The sequence below is a fragment of the Malania oleifera genome, chromosome 13, assembly GCF_029873635.1.
Source record: "Malania oleifera isolate guangnan ecotype guangnan chromosome 13, ASM2987363v1, whole genome shotgun sequence".
In the NCBI taxonomy this organism is placed as follows: domain Eukaryota; kingdom Viridiplantae; phylum Streptophyta; class Magnoliopsida; order Santalales; family Ximeniaceae; genus Malania; species Malania oleifera.
Window position 1 is genome coordinate 22409600 of NC_080429.1, and position 20039 is coordinate 22429638.

General features: G+C 37.6%; 1 protein-coding gene across 1 annotated transcript; it reads left to right on the forward strand.

Annotated features, from left to right (window-relative positions):
- Window positions 1-2144: 2144 nt before the first annotated feature.
- On the forward strand, window positions 2145-19805 carry LOC131146590 (uncharacterized). Its single transcript, XM_058096267.1, has 4 exons — window positions 2145-2709; window positions 16967-17204; window positions 17753-17846; window positions 19214-19805. The coding sequence occupies exons 1-4, from the start codon at window positions 2300-2302 to the stop codon at window positions 19489-19491; spliced, it is 1020 nt and encodes a 339-aa protein (XP_057952250.1). The 5' UTR covers window positions 2145-2299; the 3' UTR covers window positions 19492-19805.
- Window positions 19806-20039: the final 234 nt, after the last annotated feature.

Sequence of the window (20039 nt, forward strand, 5' to 3'; positions counted from 1 at the left end):
ATCTCACTTTAAACTTTGCAAAAAGACAAGTTTTTTTTTTAAGAGAAAGTTCATTTTCTTTTGACAAACATCAAATAAGGTTTTTAACATTTTTGATACTTTAGGAGACGTCTGTGACATTTTTAAATTTCAGGAAAGATATTTGTCTTTTAAGCAAACTTAAAAAAAGATGAATATCTTTTATCCTATTAATTATTGTATTCTATTAATCATAAGAGAGGGAGAGGGGACTTAATCCCGTCACTAGGACCTCTTATTTGAGAATAAAAATTTCACAAATGATACTCCTTATATTATAATTATAAAGTTCTATTCTAATCTATTCCAAATGTTTCAAACATTCAGTTCAACTTGAACTTTATTACGTGGTTGGTTCAAGGTATGAGCTTGATTCATTAGGAATTGAAACTAAAATTCAAGGAAAACTAAAGTTTGAAATTAAATATAAGAAACATCAAAGGCACGTATATATATATATATATACTCTATGCGTTATCTATGAAATCTATCATAGGTATTACATTCTTAAATGAGCTAAAATTATTAAAGTTTGTGTAGGAAATAAAATAAGTGAATATTAAAATTCTAAAATTCATTAACTTGTAGAAAATTATATGCACGTAATACGATAAATGACAATACAATTTATAATTACAATGTGCACTCACATTAACTCAAAGCACAAATTAAAACCATACAATTTACATGTTCTTGAAAAACTTTAGTGGATGTGCCCAATTATATTAAAAACAGTAGAAGGAAATTCAAGGATTGAATAACAAAATTTCCCATCGATCTTTTGAAGGTAAACCATATGATCTAATTATAATTGCATAATTATATTAAAAAAAGCAAAATGAAATTCAACAAATTTAGTGAGTAGATGAAACTTCAACAAATTCTAGGGTAGGAAAGATAATGCATTTTACAATGAAACAACAATCCAAAAAAATAAAAATAAATATTGAACAACAGTTTGAATGAAAAAAATTAAATATTCTCAGCAAAAAATCATATTCAAATACCAAAAAAATGAAATACAAACCTTAAGAAAGGTGTTTATCCACGAATCTTTCAACACAAATCACAAACTCTGTCTCTCTGCTTATCAAAGCTTTGGATGAAATAAAAATAATTTAAAAATCTATGCACCGAATATGGAAAACATAACTTACCCCATCTCGTTCTTATATAACTCTTGATTTGAAGCCCGCAACGGTCACCTGAGCGCTCCGGAGTCTCCTTCAACGGTAACCTGCACTCGGCTTTGCAGCAAAGGTACTGTCTGTTCGCACAAGAAAGGAGGAAGAACGGGCGAGGTTATTCTGAAGCGAATCTCGCTACTCCAAGTAGTGAGATTTGCCACGCGTTGATAGCTGGGTGGATGGTCATTTCAAATCCGAAGTAAATCTCGCTACTTGGAGTAGCGAGATTTACCACACGTCAAAAGATGGTTGGCAGAGCATTAATTATCCGAAGAAAATCTCGCTACTTGGAGTAGCGAGATTTACCACACGTCAAAAGGCGGTTGGCAGAGCAAAAAGTATCCCAAGAAAATCTCGCTACTCCAAGTAGCGAGATTTGTCACGCGTCAACACGAGCCCTTCAGTTAAAAGTAAATCTCGCTACTTGGAGTAGCGAGATTACGTCAGAGTCATTCTGGGAAATATTTCCCAGAAAGAGGTATTATTTAATATATTTAAAAAAAAAAAGATAATTCGGAAAAAAACTCCTCATTTCCATGATTTCTCAGTTTAGTGGGCTGGGTTTTGGGCATTTCATTGTTAGGAGGGGCAGAGGACCTACATGTGTAGGGTACAATCGAACATACTAGGATGCTTTGTTCCTGAGGAGTCCTTGTGAAGTGTGATGGGTGCGTCAGTGTGAGCAATTAAGGGTGATTATCTTTTATATGCTTTGCTTTTGCAGTACCATGCCTGGAGTTTTTTATTTTAATTTTTTTTTAAATATATTAAATAGTATATTTTTTTTGAAAAAATAATTTCCGAAATGAAACGTGGCAAATCTTTTTAGTTCAAGTAACGAGATTACGTCAAAGTCATTTGGGAATTATTTTTTTTAAAAAATATTATTTAATATATATTTTTAAAAAAAGATAGATCGGAAAAAACTGGTAGTATAGGCCCTCAGTAGTCAGTAAGCTACGTGTAAGCAGTCTGAAACGGACACCCTCATTCCCATCCTGAGCGAGAGAGAGAGAGGGGTAGTGAGAGCGAGAGATTAAGAGAGAGAGAGAGAGAGAGAGAGAGAGAGAGAGAGAGGATTGAAGAAGAGAAACATGAGGATGCCATTCAAAGGAGGAATCGGGGGAGGAAGCGGAAACAGGGGCATGTTGAGGTCAGTCGGAAGAGGTGTTAGAGCCGGTGTTGGCAGTGTCCAAGACCCTTTCTCCACCTCCACCGCCACCGCCACCGCCACCGCCGCTTCTAGACCCACCCATCAAAAACCCACTTCCGCCAATCACCGCCCTCTCTCTTCCACATCCTCATTTTCTTCATCTAACCTTCCCATCCCTGCCACTTCCTTTGCTCCCGGTAGGCCCTCTCCTCTCTCTCGCTCTGATGAGTGGGACTGGGAGTGTGTGGACGCCATTGAGGATGAAAGAGCAAGTGGGTATTTCGATGACTATGTTTTTGGGTCTCTTCCTTCCAAGGATGAGGTTGAAACTGCCCTTTCTGCTCTTCGACAGTAAGCACTTCAATTTATTTTGCTTATTTTGTCTTATGGGTTCTTTTTTTCTTTGTTAGTTTTGCTCTGTTCCGTTTTGAACATAATATGTTGAAGTATGAGGGCGTTTTGTTAGCTATTCTTTATTATTATTTTTTATGTTATTGATTAAAATTAGACCAGGTGAAGTGATGTTTCTTGTTTGTGGCAATGATTCTAGTGATGATGGGTTTTTATTTTTTATTTTTTATTTTTATTTTATTTTAATGGTGCATTGCTTTTAACTAAAGATCTTAGGTTATATTTGGTTGGGATGTTTATTTTTAGGTGTAGAATAAAATATGGTGAGAATGTGACACAAATTGTATGTTGATATAATAATTTTAAAAAAGATACTCATGCAAAAATTTTTGGTGCCTCACTCAACATAGATAGAATAGGAGAATAAACATTCGATGACGAAATTTGGGAATAGTGATATAGGATGAGAATTAGGTTATTGGACGGATCTCTTTGACGAAATTTGGATAAAAAACAGGGTCTTGGGTCTTGAACCTAAAGGTGTTTAGCTAATTAGTTGTTGTTATGTGTTTATCGCTTTAATTTGTGGTAGGATTATGCGTATTTGGAAGTTATAGATGTGTCTTTTAAGAATTTTATTTATAGTTTATCGTATCTTTAAGATTTTATTTGTGATTTTTTTTTTTTTTTGTAATCTAGGCTTTCTTATAATAAGGTGTGAAATGTAAGAGTTTTCTCTTGTCTCTATTTCTCTTCCAATTCCTCTCTTGGCAGTGAATACTGATTGTTGTTCTGCATCATTTGGTTTCGGAATCCATTCATGATCTCCAACAACAACAACAACAAAACCAAGCCTTAGTCCCACTAAGTGGGGTCGGTTATATGAATCATTTTCCGCCAATTTATGCGATCATGGACCATTTCTTTTGATAGATTCAAAGACATTAAATCCTTACTCACTATCTCCTCTCAAGTTATTTTAGGTCTACCCCTACCCCTTCTACTGCCCCCCACAGTAACTAAGTCACTCTTCCTCACAGGTGCACTATAAGGCCTACGTTGCAAATGTCCATACCATCTGAGTTGTCCTTCCCTTATCTTATCTTCTATAGGAGTTACACCTAATTTACCACGAAAATGTTCATTCCTTAATTTATCTTTTAATGTTATACCACTCATCTATCTAAGCGTCCTCATCTCGGTAACTTTTACTTTTTGGATATTATGTTTCTTCGTCACCCAACATTTTGATCCATATAGCATAGCTGGTCTTATAGCTGTCCTATAAAATTTTCCTTTCAATTTTAAGGGTATTCTACGATCACATAGAATACTTGAAGAACTTCTCCATTTTACCCGACCTGCTTTAACTCTATGCATTACATTATCTTCAATTTCTCCTTCAGCTTGCATAATAGATCCAAGGTATCGAAATCTACAAGTACTATTTATTTTTTCATCATCAAGTTTAACTTTGTCTCCAATATTCCTTCTATCATTACTAAAATTACATGTCATACATTCTGTTTTATTTCTACTTATCTTAAAGCCTCTAGATTCCAAAGCTTCTCTCCATAATTCTAACTCAGCCTCTACTCCATCCCTAGTTTCGTCAATTAATACAATATCATCTGCAAACAACATACACTATGGAACCTCCTTTTGAATACTCTTAGTCAATTGGTCCATCACTAAAGTAAAAAGATAAGGACTCAAAGCAGATCCTTGATGTACACTTATGGTAATTGGAAATTCTCTAGTTTCTCCATCTATAGTCTTTACACTAGTCATTACTCCATCGTACATATCCTTAATGACATCGGTATACCTACAACATACACCCTTTTTTTCTAAAACCCACCATAGAATTTCCCTAGGTATCCTATCATATACTTTCTCAAGGTCAATAAATATCATATGCAAGTCCCTCTTCTTTTCCCTAAATTTTTCCATTAATCTTCTTAAAAGATAAATAGCTTCTGTGGTAGATCTCCCAGGCATAAAACCAAATTGATTTTCTAAGATCTTCGTTTCTAACCTTAATCTTTGTTCAACTACTCTTTCCCATAGTTTCATCGTATGACTCATAAGTTTAATTCCATGATAGTTATTACAATTTTGAATATCTTCTTTATTTTTGTATATAGGTATTAAAGTGCTTTTCCTCCATTCATCTGACATTTTCTTAGTTTTTACAATTGTATTAAATAAATTAGTTAACCATATAATTCCGTTATCACCCAAGCATTTCCAAACTTCAAGTGGGATGTTATCTGGTCCCATAGCTTTCCCATTTTTCATCTTTTTTAGTGCAAACTTAACTTCGTTAACTCTAATTTTTCGAATAAATCTTATATTTTTAGTCTTTTCCTCATTTGACAATTCTAAATTTAAGCCTTCCATTCTTCTATTTTTAATCCCCTATTTCCTCTCTCATTCATTATTTCTTCTTCCTTTCCTTTTGTTAAATTCCAGCCCCTTTCCCTTTGCAGTTAGCCAAAATAAAATAATAAAATAAATAAAATAAAAATTCCGCAGAATCCTTAAACTAATGTCTCTTCTCCATCTTTGGTCCTATCCCTTTACCCTCCTTTCTTGAGTCTACATTTCTCTGTTCATTGCCAGCACTCATCATTGAAGAACAGTTCATTGCAGAAATAACCAAAAATTACGGCTGCTGCCCCTCAGTTTCAAACCTCACTTTCTAATAATTATTATGCAAGATCTCCGCCATCATCAAAGACACAGACCTCTGAAAGCTTTTCTTTAAAATTTTGTCATTGCTACTTCTAATTGCAGAACTGTTCATCTCCAGAAAATAACCAAAATTATGGCAGTTGCCCCTCAGTTTTAAACACCATATTCCAAGAACCATTTTTCTGATACCTCCACTGCCATCAGAGACAGAGACCTCTGGAAAGCCCTACCCAAAGTTTTGTTTCTGTTTGACAACTGTAGATCTCCCACACGCTGGTCAAATGTCCTAGCCATTGCGCACGCTCAAAATCCCACCTTTTGTGGAGTTCTCTCTACACATCGTCAGTAGATTCACCACCCCTCAATCCACCAACAGCTAAATGGTCATCCTCAGAGGATGCTGTCCGGTTGTGCAAGTGCCCCATGTTCAGATGATGCAGGTGACTGAAATTCAGCAACTTATCTTGATCCGCAGCACAATAATTTGATTCCAGGCATGATATTTTGCATGCATGTGTGATATTTTGATCAAAATTGCTAGAAATCGGACTGCCATTGTATCATCAGCATTTTGGAGAATCAACTGATGCTGCCAGCAGTAAGAATCGGGCTCCGCTGCTGTATTTTGTGAGTTTCTGCATGGATTTGTTTAATCTGTGCAAGATACTCAAGGTTAAAGGTGAATCAAAGATATTTCTTGAGAAATCGAGAGTGAAGTTTGAGAAATTGCATGAATAGATCCTCAATTGTTGGCAAATGTGTTAGGTCCTTGGAGATATATAGTTGCAGTGTGTGTTGTCAACTCTGCTATTTTTTTATTTCTTCTCCCCTATCCATTCTTTACTTTGAGAGAATACGGTTAAATAGGAAAACTTGCAATCCTATTTTTGGTAATACAAATATCACAGCAAAGAGGATGATTCTATATTTGCATTTACAGCTATATCTTTCATAAGTTAATTTCTAACAGCTCACGCCAACACTCCCCCGCAAGTTGATGTATACAAGTCTCTGATGCACAACTTGTTGAGTGAGTTGTGAAACTCTTTGCTTGATTCCGCCTTTGTGAGTATGTCTGCTAGTTGGTCTTTGGACTTTCCAAATGGAAATCGAATTATTTTTGCTGCCAGGTTTTCCTTGATAAAATGTCGATCCACTTCCACATGTTTTGTACGGTCATGTTGGACTAGGTCGTGAGATATTGCAATAGCAGTTTTGTGGTCACAAAAGAGATCCATTTCTGAAGTAAAGGTGAAGCCTAGCTCAGTAAGTAGTCTCTTGATCCAGAGTAGTTCACAAAGCCCTTTTGCCATTCCATGGAATTCTGCTTTAGCACTGGAAAGTGCTACTACCTTTTGCTTATTGCTTCTCCATGTAACAAGATTCCCACCAACAAACATAAAATAACCTGAAGTAGATCTTCTGTCTAAGATATTTCTTGCCCAGTTTGCATCTGAATAGCCATTAATTCTTAAATAACTATTCTTTGAAAACATAAGTCCCTTCCTAGCGAGAACTTCATGTATCTTAGTATTCGGGTTACAGCATCCATATGATCTTCACTAGGATCATGCATGAATTGGCTAACTATGCTTACAACATATGCAATGTTTGGATGAGTATGTGAGAGGTATATAAGTTTGCCAACTAACCTTTGGTACCTCCCTTTATTCGTTGGTGCTTGATCGGAGTATTCTCCAAGTCAGTGGTTTTGAACAATTGGAGTGTCCACTAGTTTGCACACCTACATTCCTACTTCAGTTAATACATCCAACATATACTTCCTTTGGGAAAGAAATATTCCTTGTCTGGACCTGGCAACTTCAATTCCCAGAAAGTTCTTGAATCCTCCCAAGTTCTTCATCTCAAATTCGGTGGCCAACTCCTTTTGTAGTTTGGGTATTTCTTCTTGATCATCTCCTGTGATAATCATGTCATCCACATAGACTATCAACGCGGTTACCTTGCCCAATTTGTGCTTCAGGAACAGTGTATGGTCAGAGTTGCTTTGCTTGAACCCGTATTTCCTCATTGCTAGACTAAACCGCCAAAACCATGCTCGGGGCGATTGTTTCAATCCATATAGTGCTCGTTGCAGTTTGCACACAACCTCGATTTCAGTGGATGTCGTGTAGCTCGGAGGAAGGTCCATGTACACTTCTTCTTCAAGGTCGTCATGTAGAAAGGCATTTTTTACATCAAATTGATGTAATGGCCAGTCAAGGTTAGCTGCAAGAGATAACAATATCCTTGCAGTGCTCAGTTTTGCGACTGGGAAAAAGTCTCTTGGTAGTCTACCCCATATGTCTGTGTATAGCCTTTTGCCACCAGTCTTGCTTTGTACCTTTTGATCGATCCATCTGCCTTGTGTTTGATGGAAAATACCCATTTGCATCCTATTGCTTTCTTCCCTTCAGGTAATGAAAATATGGTCCATGTGTCATTCTTTAGTAGTGCCTCCATTTCTTCCTTTATTGCTTCAATCCATTTTGGATCAAACAAGGCTTCCTGAACTCCAGTTGGAACTTGACTTGAGGAAAGTACATGCACAAATGCTCTGAGGGGTTTGGATAATCTCCTAGTAGACATGTAGTTGGCAATTGGATACTGTGATCTTCACTCTTCAATATCAGGAGAGTATCTATTTGGTGGCTTGCCACGATTTTCCCTGAAAGGCAATGTATATCCAGTAGGAGTATTCAAGTAACTTATATTTGAAGGTGTGTCGAGAGTGCTTACCTTAGGGATATTCTCAGGAGATGGGTTTGCACGTATTGAGGAAGGTGGGGGGGGGGGGGGGAGCGTGGTTCAATTTTCGAAGGCTTACCATTTCCTGAAGGTGTATTATGCTCTGTAGGCCCATCCGGCCCTGTGGGCTCAACCGGCCCTGGGCTTGGTGCTTCGTCCGCCACTGTTTGGCTAGTCAAAGTGCAATCAATTCTGCTCTTCTTCTTGTGTCTCCCCTTGAAGAGAAGAATTGGGGGTCAGGAAAAAGGTGTTAGACTTCAGGAAGGTGACATCCATAGTCACATAGGTGCGTCGGGTAAAGGGATCATAGCATTGATAGCCTTTTTGGTGCATGACGTAGCCCAAGAAAAGGCAACGGAGAGCACACGAATCTAGTTTGGTTCTTTGATTTTTGTGAAGATGTACATAAGCCCCACACCCAAATACTCGGGGAGGGAGCATTAGGGCTGTGGGTTAAGAGACATGGGACACCAGAACTGGAGCGGAGTCTTAAAATTTAAGACTTTGGAGGGTAGTCTGTTGAGCAAATATACAACGATAGACACTGCATCAGACTAGTATCGAGTCGGCACATGAGTTCATGTTGTAAAGCTCGTGCAGCTTCGAGAATATGGCGGTTCTTCTTCCACTCAGCTACGCCGTTTTGCTGAGAAGTCTGAGGACATGATGTCTCATGAACGAGTCCATGGTGTTCAAAATAGGTGCGGAAGCGCTAATTAACATATTTGCCGCCATTATCAGAGCGGAAAACTCGTAGCTTAGTTGAAACCTGAGTTTGGATCATTGCATGGAATGATTGAAACACGTGTAACACTTCATCCTTATGTTTTATCAAGTAAAGCCAAGTCATACGGGTACAGTCGTCAACAAAAATAACAAACCAATGAACACCGGACCCAGTAGAGATAGGGGAAGGACCCCACACATCAGAGTGAACTAAAGCAAAGGGAATAGTGCTTTTATTCATACTTCGCGGATAGGAAGTATGGTGACTTTTGGCTAAAATACAGTAATTACATTAAGGTCAGACAACACCATATTTGAAAAAATATCAAGTAATAAATGTTTCAGATAACTAAAATTTGGATGCCCCAAACGTCGATGCCTTAGCCAGATTTGTCATTCCCTCCCATCACTTTGTATGTGATGAGCATGACCCACGCTGACGTCTTCCATGTAGTATAGGCCCCCCCTTTTAGTACCACGCCCAATTATCTCCTTGGTGAGAATATCCTGAAGAAGAGAAAATGTAAAATAAATTAGGACAACACAATTTAATTCAGTAGTAACTTGACTAACAGATAGTAACTTATGTGAAAGCGATGGTACAAGTAACGTATTCGACAATTGGAGGGAAGGAGACAGATATACGGATCCGGCCCCTGTGACCGAAGAGACAACCCCATTAGCATTTGCAACACTAATGTGTCGCGGTGGAGATGTCGTAGTAAAATCGGTAGCTGCAAAATTCATGTGGATTGTGGCTTCAGAGTCAAGGAGCCAAGCACCACGATCAACATCACAGGAGGAGATAACTAAACCAGAGCCAAAGTTACCTATATTGGAGACGGGTCCCGCAATTTGGGAAGAATCGGCTTGGGGAATCAAGGGAAGGTGGGGTTCGGCTGACACTACAACCACCTTGCCCGTGTTCGCATCAACTGAGTCCTTCTTCTTTGCTTGCAACTCATACCACCAATCAGGGTAACCATTTTTTTAAACCAATTCTCACTTGTGTGGCGCTAGTTCCCAATGGGAAAATTTTGTTCTATTAGGAATAGTCAGTGACTTAGAGGATGCAGTGGATTTTCCAGTGGGCTGGTTGGAGACCGCAACAAAGTGTGAGGTGGCTAAACTCAGTTTCCGCCCTTTGGTGGCCGGAACCGTGGCGGAGGTATTGTTGGGGTTGCCAGCGCTCATGACTACCTGCCAGAGAGCCTCCTTGCGAACATGAGCATAAGCGTGATCAATGGAAGGAAATTGGCGCATCTAAAGCACATTGCTACGGATGTTGTCGAGACGATCAACAAGACTGTCAAGGAAGGTGTAAACGCGATCCTCTTGGAGTAGGTTGTTGTAGTGGTGGATGTCGGTGGCGCATTCCATCTGATTCGGATGGCGGAAATCGATTTCCCGCCAAAGTCCTTGTAGTTCGGTGTAGAACTTCTCAAGAGAGCCGCCGGCTTGTCGCAGGTGAGCCACACGTTGCCGGAGTTCGTAGACTTGAGAAGTATCGTTGCCATCGAAATAAGTCGTAGCAATGGCATCCTAGACCAATTTTGCAGTGGGAAATCAGATGAAATTGCCAATGAGTGCCGGATCCATAGAATTTATCAACCATCCTTTGACAATGGCATTATTGGTACGCCATTTTTGAAAGGATGGGTTTGGCTGCGGCGGTGGTGGACAGTCGCCGTTGATATAGCCTAGTTTGTCTTTGCCGGAAATGTACATCTCGACAACCTGGGACCAAAGGGCGTAGTTGGAACCATCCAACTTGATGCCGATTGGAGCGGTTGAGTTTTCGGTGGTCAAAGTTGGGACCTGGACTTTGGATAAAGCTTCGGTCATTTGGTTGGTAAGGGTAGTGAAGATGGAGTTGGTATGTGGTGAAAAGTCACCGGAGTTGATGTTAACATTGGTGTTGGCCATAGCTAGAAGGCATAGATCAAACAAAGAAAGCTAGAGTTTTTTTGGTGGAGGGAGCCAAGGATTGGATTCCTTGCTCTGATACCATGTCAACTCTGCTATCTTTTTATTTCTCCTCCCCTATCCATTCTTTACATTGAGAGAATACTGTAAAATAGGAAAACTTGCAATCTTATTTTTGGTAATACAAATTTCACAGCAAAGAGGATGATTCTATATTTACATTTACAGCTATATCTTCCCTAAGTTGGTTAACAGCTCACGCCAACATGTGTGTGTGTGTGTGTTGCAAAAGTGAAGTAGTTGTTTAATAGGGCATAAAACATGGAGAATGCATTGGAGGGTTGTTTCACTAATGCTTTGAATAGGCTAACAACTAAAGTTGCAGACTTGGGTAAGAGGTACCAAATAGGAATGTAGTATGGCTGCTGTTGCTTCCTGCACTTTTGAGTTGACTGAAGACCAAACTGATCATTTAAATAGGGGAATTAAATAGGAAATTTCAAATTTCAATGGTGATGATTCTCTTGATGAATTTGATGATTGAGTGTATTCTTTGGAGTACTATTGGAGATGGTATGACGTGAATGAAGCTCAAAAGTTTTATTTGGATGAATTGAAATTGAAGGGACTTACAAGCATTTGGTGGATAAAATAATAGTAGTTTTTAGGAGGAGCTGGGGAGGAGATATGGTGAGATCACAATATGGGATGAGATGAAGTGACGCATGCGGGAGCAATTTTTACCTTCTGACTACCTGCAATGAAAATGGGATGAGATGAAGCGACCCATGTGGGAGAAATTTTTAACTTCAAACTGCCAACAGCATGTTCATTGCAACTTGTTGATTTGAAGCAAGTAGAAAAGTCAATGGTTGATTGCACATGTAGGTTTTATAATTAGGCTACTTGTGCCAACATAGAGTTGAAGGAGGACGTGCTTTGTACGTGAAAGGGTTTGTTAATGCTTGATATGTAAGCTTTTAGGTAAAGTGGTATTTTAACATGGTATCAGAACTGGTTACTGAGAGGTCCTGGATTCTAGTCTCATTGCTCACATTTATCATGCGGTGTCTAAAAATAATTGTATTCCCTATAATGGGTGTTATTTATTGTGTGTTTATCTCTCCTTGCTATAAAGCTGCACATGCAGGGGAGTAAAGCTTGGTATACATTGTTGGCCCACAATCTAATAGCTTAATCTTTTAGGTAAAGTGATAATCTAACAAGGCTGAAGCCAGTTATTGCCGCCAATCTTGTTGCACTTCTTGTTACATTTGGAGATGTAGCGCTAGTTGCCGCTTGGATAGGGAGGATATGTTGCGTAATCCTCCTAAGACAAGACTACTTACCCTTAGAGATTATATCACTCTCCAATACAACTTTTAAGGTCTAACCAACAATCAAATGCTTTAAATGCCAAGGTCTTGGGCATCGAGTTGCTTAACCTTATTTCTCAATATATTCCTAAGCACTCCACTGGATTCCAAAAGTTGCAGAAAATTCTCTCTATATTGCAAGTGTTTAACCAGCAATTAATCTTCATATATTGGATGGAATAATGAGTAATGAGCCCTTGCAAACTGGTTTCAAATTATGTACTTGACTTGAAAAGAGTGCAAAATTTATGCATGCCATCCATTTGGAGGTGCATCTTACAATAAAAAATGTCTGTCCATGTTAACATACATATATATATTTATGTCAGTTCAAGCCCCTGGCTTCCAATGCTGATTTAAAAAGATTCTTTGGTCTTTTCAGTATATTATTGGCACCTACAGGCTAAAAGCAATTGCTAGCCAAACACATCTTGACGTGTTCATTTTTCAAGAATTTTTAACCCAAGGGAAAAATTGATCCAGCAAGAATTGTTAAAGGTAAGATTGCTCCAGTTAAGACATAAAATCCATTTTCTCAATTCGTTAACATGATGAGGGGATTACTTGTCGAAACATGGAATTTGCTTTGGATCTTAGCCAGCTGAACGAGTTAAATTACTTTAAATGGCTAGTTATATTTGCAACCAATTGCCTTAAGTTCTACTCTCTACTCTTCAACAGTAATCGGTTGATTTAGACAAGAAGTACATGGTTGTAAGTACATCATACAAATATCATCCGTAGCCAAGCCTGTCCCTGTGTAGAGTTATTTACTTTGTCTATAATTGCTTGTGGCTGCATGAGTTCTTCTATTTTGAATTTACTTTAATATCAATAAATATGATTGCAAATAGAAGTGGAAATATGATTTCTTTTTAGTTCTTTTATTTATTTAATTATTTAGTTGTTTTTGCTTTGATACTGTTGTTGTTGGGGTGCATGGGTTTGGTGATGGATAATTTCTGAGATATTGGTGGCATTCCTTGTGCTCTTGAAATTGTTTATCATCTTAAATTTGTTGTTTTCATCATTATTGTAATAAAGATTCTTATAAAAAAAATTGTAGAAGTGATGATAAGGAAAAATGCCTCAGTTTCCCCAACAAGTCAAATTACTCTACATACAATCATGGTTTTAAATAAAGGCCGCGACCGTTACGTAACAGTTTTTTGGGTTACCGATACCGTTACACACCGCGAAATCAGTGGGAAGAAAATTCATGGCCGTAGTGGCCATTACGGACCGCAATCGTTACGTAAAGGCCGCTACGGCTATTATGTAACCGCTATAGGACTGTTACACCAAATTATTATTATTTTTTTTATACTTTTTCTTCTCACTTTTTCCCTCTCTTTCATATATCATTCTCAACATACCTAGTGGCAAGAGGGGGAAAATATTATAATGAGGATGACAATGATACAAAAGTTACTATTTTTTTGAATACTCACAGTAGATGCATTAATTAGCAATTTGAATATACTAACTTGTTAGGAAAATATTTTATTTTGATAATATTAGTAATGTGATATTTATGTTCTATATTTTTCAACTTCAACCTTCTTTCTTTTCTCGTTATATTATATTTGTATTATTTGTATGTCTTATGTGTCTAATAGATTATGGAGTGTATAATGTATTTTTTTTATTAATTAATTTAGCACACACAAGAATTTATCACAGATAAGAACAATGAGAAGTATAAATACGCTCATACACGTAATTTTTCTATCAATGGTGGTTTAAAACAAATGTAAACTTGTTTCCCTTACCAAATAAATTAGTTACACGAACTCAAGGATCCAAAATACACTAAAACTCTTTCTAAGAAGGGCTAAAAGCTTAAAACATGCAAGTACGCTAATATGCACAAGGTTGTGCTTGCTTCAAAAAATTCACGGCCGTTACACCGCTTCCCATTATGTAACATCCGTTACTCCCGCTTCCCGTTCCACCCGTTACCGTTATGTTACGCTACCTGCTACCCGCTACTGCGATTTAAAACCATGCATACAATGCACACTTTTCTCATATTTAATCTAAACAGAGTACTGATGAAGATGGCAATGCCAATGATGATCATGATGATAAAACAAGAGCCTGTGTGTTATGATCTACCTCCAATCGAACTAAATCCCTGCTACAAATAGAATGAAATAGCTAATTTGATCTAAAGTTGCTTTATATGCTTCCTACATGCACCACATAACAAAAAGTTTGACTGCTATAACTGAAGAAAGTGAAACTGAAAAATTGAAGTACTTACGCCTTTCACATCAACAACAAGCTTCTGTGTGTAATTCATGATACTAAGAAGCCAAAGAAATGAGTGGGTTAAAAGCTAGAAATTTCTAATCCTAGTGCTGGACCTGCCAAAAGGAAAAAAAAGAAAATTGAAATGTTTGTTTATACAGGATGCAGTTTTTTTGTTTTTAACAAAACAATGAAAAACATTCTTGCTTCACTGTCACTTCTTTTTTGAAGGTGCTTGTCAACCAGTGATGTCAATGTTTATCTCCTTTTAAATGTTATGTAACATAACATAATTAGAATCTGAATAAAATTTTTATGAACAAATACGTCTCTAGATGTAGATGCTAAAATTTTAATCTTAAGTGCTTGATAGTTTAGTTGATTGGATGCTGCTTTTTTTTTTTTTTTTTAATTCCCCCCCTTTTCCCACCTTTTAAAAAACCAAATTTCAAAACTAAGCAGTGGATTGAATTAATGTATGTGCACTTAAACTTTCTCCTGCTGGATGGAGAGTTTCAAACTCGAAAAAAAAAAAAGCTGTCCATAGGTAGGATACACATATCTTGACTCGAGCACTTTGAATCTTTTACAAGCATTTTGTTTGCTTGTATCAAAATTAGACTATGTTCCAAGAGTTCCATGTATAAGGACATAAGAAAAAGACATGTAGTGTGGGAGTTTTGTGCAAACTAACAGCCAGTATTTCCCTGCTTTTCAGTTCCACTTGTGAATAAATTGGCTGATATACATACTGACTTGTCTTTTTGATCAAGATGTTGAGACTCCTATTAAATATTTTCTTTAACAGCCTTATTTTAGTTTGATAGAGGATACATATCTGGGTAATCTTCTCTTTAATATCATTTTTTTTCAATGTTTGTAAGTAGCTACACAGAAAGAGAGGAGAGATCTTGGGCCTTCTATAGTGGGAAAAGGGAACCTTAGATTGATAAGTGTTTGAGGTGGAATGGACCCATGATAAGTGGTCCATGGCCATGGGGAACAGGACATTTTGTCATGGGTTGTCATGGGTGTGGGCCTCTTTGATTGGGGTGGTAGATTGGTCTGGGATCCTAACATGTCTTGTCCCATGCTAGTGAACCTGGAGTACTAATTTCGTAGTGGAATGGACGTGTGATAAATGGTGTTGGGGTTGGCTCCATGGCCATATGAGGCAGGGATGCTGCATAATGGGATCTGCACAAGGGTGTAGGTGCCTCTGATGACTGATGGGAGTGCCAGGATCGGCAAGGGAGCTTGTTCAATCACATTGACAGGCCTTGCTGCACCTCATAAATAAAAGAAGTCTTAGGGTCATATCACAGGGCAGGGCTCCAACACATAACCTAGTTAACTTCACCTAACAAGCCCCAAGAACACCCTCATTCTATATGATTTTGAACTTTGTAACACACTCCCATACCTAAATCTTTAGCCTTCTGCATGGTTGAACCACTCTCTGCCCACCCTTCCACTGTGCCTGTCCACCCTCTTGAATGCGTGGTAAATTGGCAGGATCACCCTCTCTAATGCTGAACTCTGTAACATATTAAGGCCCCATTTGGATCAAGGATTTTGTCTGAGGAAATGAAAGGAAAGCAAAATAAGAAGGAAATGCATTTTCTATTGTATTTTTTCTCTATGTCGAATAGCATTAAAAAATGGAAAGTAGTCTACATCGATAGACCAAGAAAATCCTTGAAGAAAAATATGTGCTAAGGAAGATGTAAAGTGCTGCATCTAAGGATGAACGGGAAAGGAAGGGAAGAAGACCTGCTGTGACCATTTCGCGTGGTTCGGGGGGCACTTGAGTCAGCCGTCGGCACCCGACAAGACACAGTGTCTTGACCCCCTATCATGATGGGAATGGAAACCAGAAGCATGACCGGGATCTTCATGGTCCAAGATAATAAAACCATCAGTAACAGTAACGTAAGCTTGAGACTTTTTGGTTGAAATATGGTCGAAAGAAAAAATCTCTATTTTATAGGACTTCTTCAAAGGAATCAAAGATTGTTCTTGTTCCTATATAATTCTCATGTTGAAATTTTGTTCATTGATTTGCTATATACTTTATTTTCCTTCTTGCTTTCCTTAATACCCAAACATGAAAAGTGAATTCCTTTATATTTTCCTCTTCTTTACCTCATATTTTCCAAATTCCAAACGGGGCCTAAATGGTGGGGGAAGGGACACTTCACTTTGACCAGTCAACTGAGGTGCAAGAAACCCATTTGTGCATCCCCTCACCGGATATTAGCTGGAAATATTATTTAACAGCTTATATGGTGGGCGAAGGGAAACTTCTTTAACAAGTCATTCGAGATGGAACAATCCCATTTTGTGTATTTTCTTGGCAGATTTTAATTAGAAATATCATTTAATTAGAAGTATTATTCTATCTATTTGAGTCTTGAAAGTTTTTCTTTTCTCCTATAGCATAGTCTTCTTGAACTTTTGCTTGCTCTGGTTTGCATTTGCATTCACTGCCAAGCAAATAATGTCAATGGTTGGAAATTGTTTTGTATGAGGGTTCTTGAACCTTCATGTGCAGGGTTCAACAATAAACTTACTAATACTTCAGACAAGGATGTGGCAGATCAGAAAACTGTTCCAACTAGTTTGATGCATGTTGCTTCCTCAATTGGGTCAGATTCAGATTCGAATGAGCCCTCTTGGCAACTGTATAATTCAACAATGTTCCAAACTCATGGATCTAGCAGAGTTTATGATGCTTTCCATTTGTTGCAAACCGAGCCATCTGTTCAGGTGCCTTCTATTATCATGTTTCACCCTCCCAGATTTTAAATTATGAATTCAGCATCAGTATTGATAAATTTTTTAAAAATTGCAAATGGTTGAAATACCAAAATGGTCTAAGATTGAAACTAAATGTCATGTTTCTTTTCTTTAAGATTATTGATTCAAAGTTCCAGCCAGCATATAGATACAAATGCCCATTTTCAAATATTAAGACTTTTTCTTCCAAGTAGAATTATACAGTTAGTACAAAAAATTGTTACATAAGAATACATGCATTAGGAATTTACAAGAAAATATGTGTGTCGGCTGAATTATATAAAGTGCTTGTCCATTTATACTGTTCCTAACAACTAGAATCACCCACATACGTAGATATGTACGCGCGCGCGCACACACACACACACACACACACACCAATTTCTTGTCAAAAAATAATTTTATCTGTTTCAAGTAGGTGTAGATATCAATTTCTTGTCTGCTTGTTCAAAAACTTGCTGAGGGTCTATGTCCTTTCTCGTGGGTATTTATTTTTTTGGAAATTTCATTGTCTGTAGAGAATGGTCATTTCATTATCATCGGATAAGGCTGTTTGGGATGCTGTTTTGAGCAATGAGGTGGTAAAAGAGGTCAGAGAGTCATGCTATGCAGGTCTGTACAAAGTTGACTACATACAGTGAATGAAACTTCCATGTTCAATCATTTTACATGGAGAAGCATACGTAACATGTTTAATATTTTGCAAAATGTTTGTTCCTCTCAAATGGACTGAAGTTGCATGGATGTTGATGGACTGACCTTGGTTTTCTAAAATTTAAATATTGTTTTATTGGCGGGCTTAATTCACATACTTCTCTTTTATTTATTACTTTATTTCTCTCTCTCTCTCTCTCTCTCTCTCTCTCTCTCTCTCTCTCTATGTGTGTGTGTGTGTGTAAATATAATTTAATGAACATACAAACACATGGAAATCATTTGAATTTGATGATTCACTTACAGAATGTTTTTTCTCACTATTTTTATGTAATATTGTCAATAATATGCCCCATAGCTCATTCAAAGAAATTAGTTACTCAAAAGTTCAGGATAAAACTGTTTGTTTTGAAACAAAAGAGAAAAATAGGGAAAGAAGGAAATGAGGGTTCTGGTCAATTGTTGCTGTAATTTTTTCCTGGTTTTGAACTGAACATTTTTGTCTTTTCCATGCAAAGCAGACGTAAAATTTCATTTTCCTTTTTCCCTTTTTTTCTGTGAGTGGAAGAGGAGGGGTGGTCCGTTAAACAGCAAAACCAAGTTGAGGGCCTGAGAATTTCTTTAAATGATGCAACACTTGAGGACATAGAGAGAGAAGAGTGAGAGCTTTAGAAATCTGCATTTGGGGAAATTTTCTTGCAGCCATGGAGTAGATATTGCAAAATTAAGATGAAAAACTGCCAGAAATTTCTGCCAGTGTGTCCGTGAAGATAATTTGAAACCTTAGCTGAACTTCATGAAACCTGCATTCTATTTCATGCCTTATTTTAACCCCTCAATAAAAGTTGCATAATGATGAAATATTCTCTATTTAGCTTCCACAAATTTGTTGTGGATTGTAGATGCTTGAGTCAGTTTGTTGGCCTGAGATTTGCCTCTAGATTCAATTGCCTCTAGCCTATTGAGCTATTGGCAAAAGGCTTTAGGCTTTTAGTCCATGATATGATTTGGAGGGATAAGCCTTTTGTATCACCTGGAGCGGGAAAACAGGGACGGATAGGCTGGGTGGTGAGTGCCAAAAGGTTTGATTGCCAAATCATCTTTTTGTGAATGCTTGTGCTGGTGGGCGGAGGCTGGCGTTTGGAATGGGTTGAGTATTCCCCTGCAGATTTCTGATCTGCATGTGCACGCCTGTGTTTTAATGCTTCATGCTGATAAATTATTTGTACTTGGTCTATATTGCATTAGCAAAAACAGACTAAACTACTCTTACCTCTCTCCCACACATATAATGTAGACACTTTGAATTTTCAACATTCTTGCAGCTGAAAACAATTCTCTGAAAAGCCCAGATGAGAGTTCTAGTGCTTCTAGTCCAGCAAGAAGCATACTAGGCTTGTTTTTTGACAGCACCAAGGCAAAAGTTACGGACCTAATTGAGAAAATTACAAAGCTTGTGAATCAGCTGTTTCAATCTCCGGATGCTGAGAAGGCAACAGGAGGAGCTGCTCCAAATACCTTTGGGGAAAGGTTGAAATCTTCATTCCTGATCTCTGTCGTGGTCCTGTTGATTGTGGTTGCGACTCGAGCACGCAGAGCTTGATCATCATTTGACGACATTACAGCTAGATTTCCTCAAGTGGGTCATTTGTAGGAGTGCTGGCTTCCTGTTTGGTTGTATCATTGCACATATTTTTATTGAAGTTTGGGAAGGGACTTGTTTTCTCTCTTTTCTGGTTGGGAAAGTAGTGTGCAAGTTGTGTACAGAAGGGTCACTTGAGGACTTTAATGCAGGCCATCGCCAGGATGTTTTGCATTGCGTGTTCATGCACAAGTAGATGGTTTTTTTGTTTTTGTTTTTAACAGGATAATTGCAATTTGAAAAAAATATAATATTTTTTAATGCTTTACTTGTTAGTTTTTCTCTTACCTGGCTGTTAATAAAGTATTTTATTATATATTAAATCAACTAAGAAGATACCATGTATTGGGATTTTTCTTAATTTGTCTTTTTTACCAAGTTTATAGAAAATTGATCATTCAAAATTTAACAATATTATAGTATGAACAACAAAAAAGGAAACATGAAGAAAAAATAATCAGAAGTTTTTATGGTCTATCCTTGTTTCTTATTTTCTATTTCTATTCTCA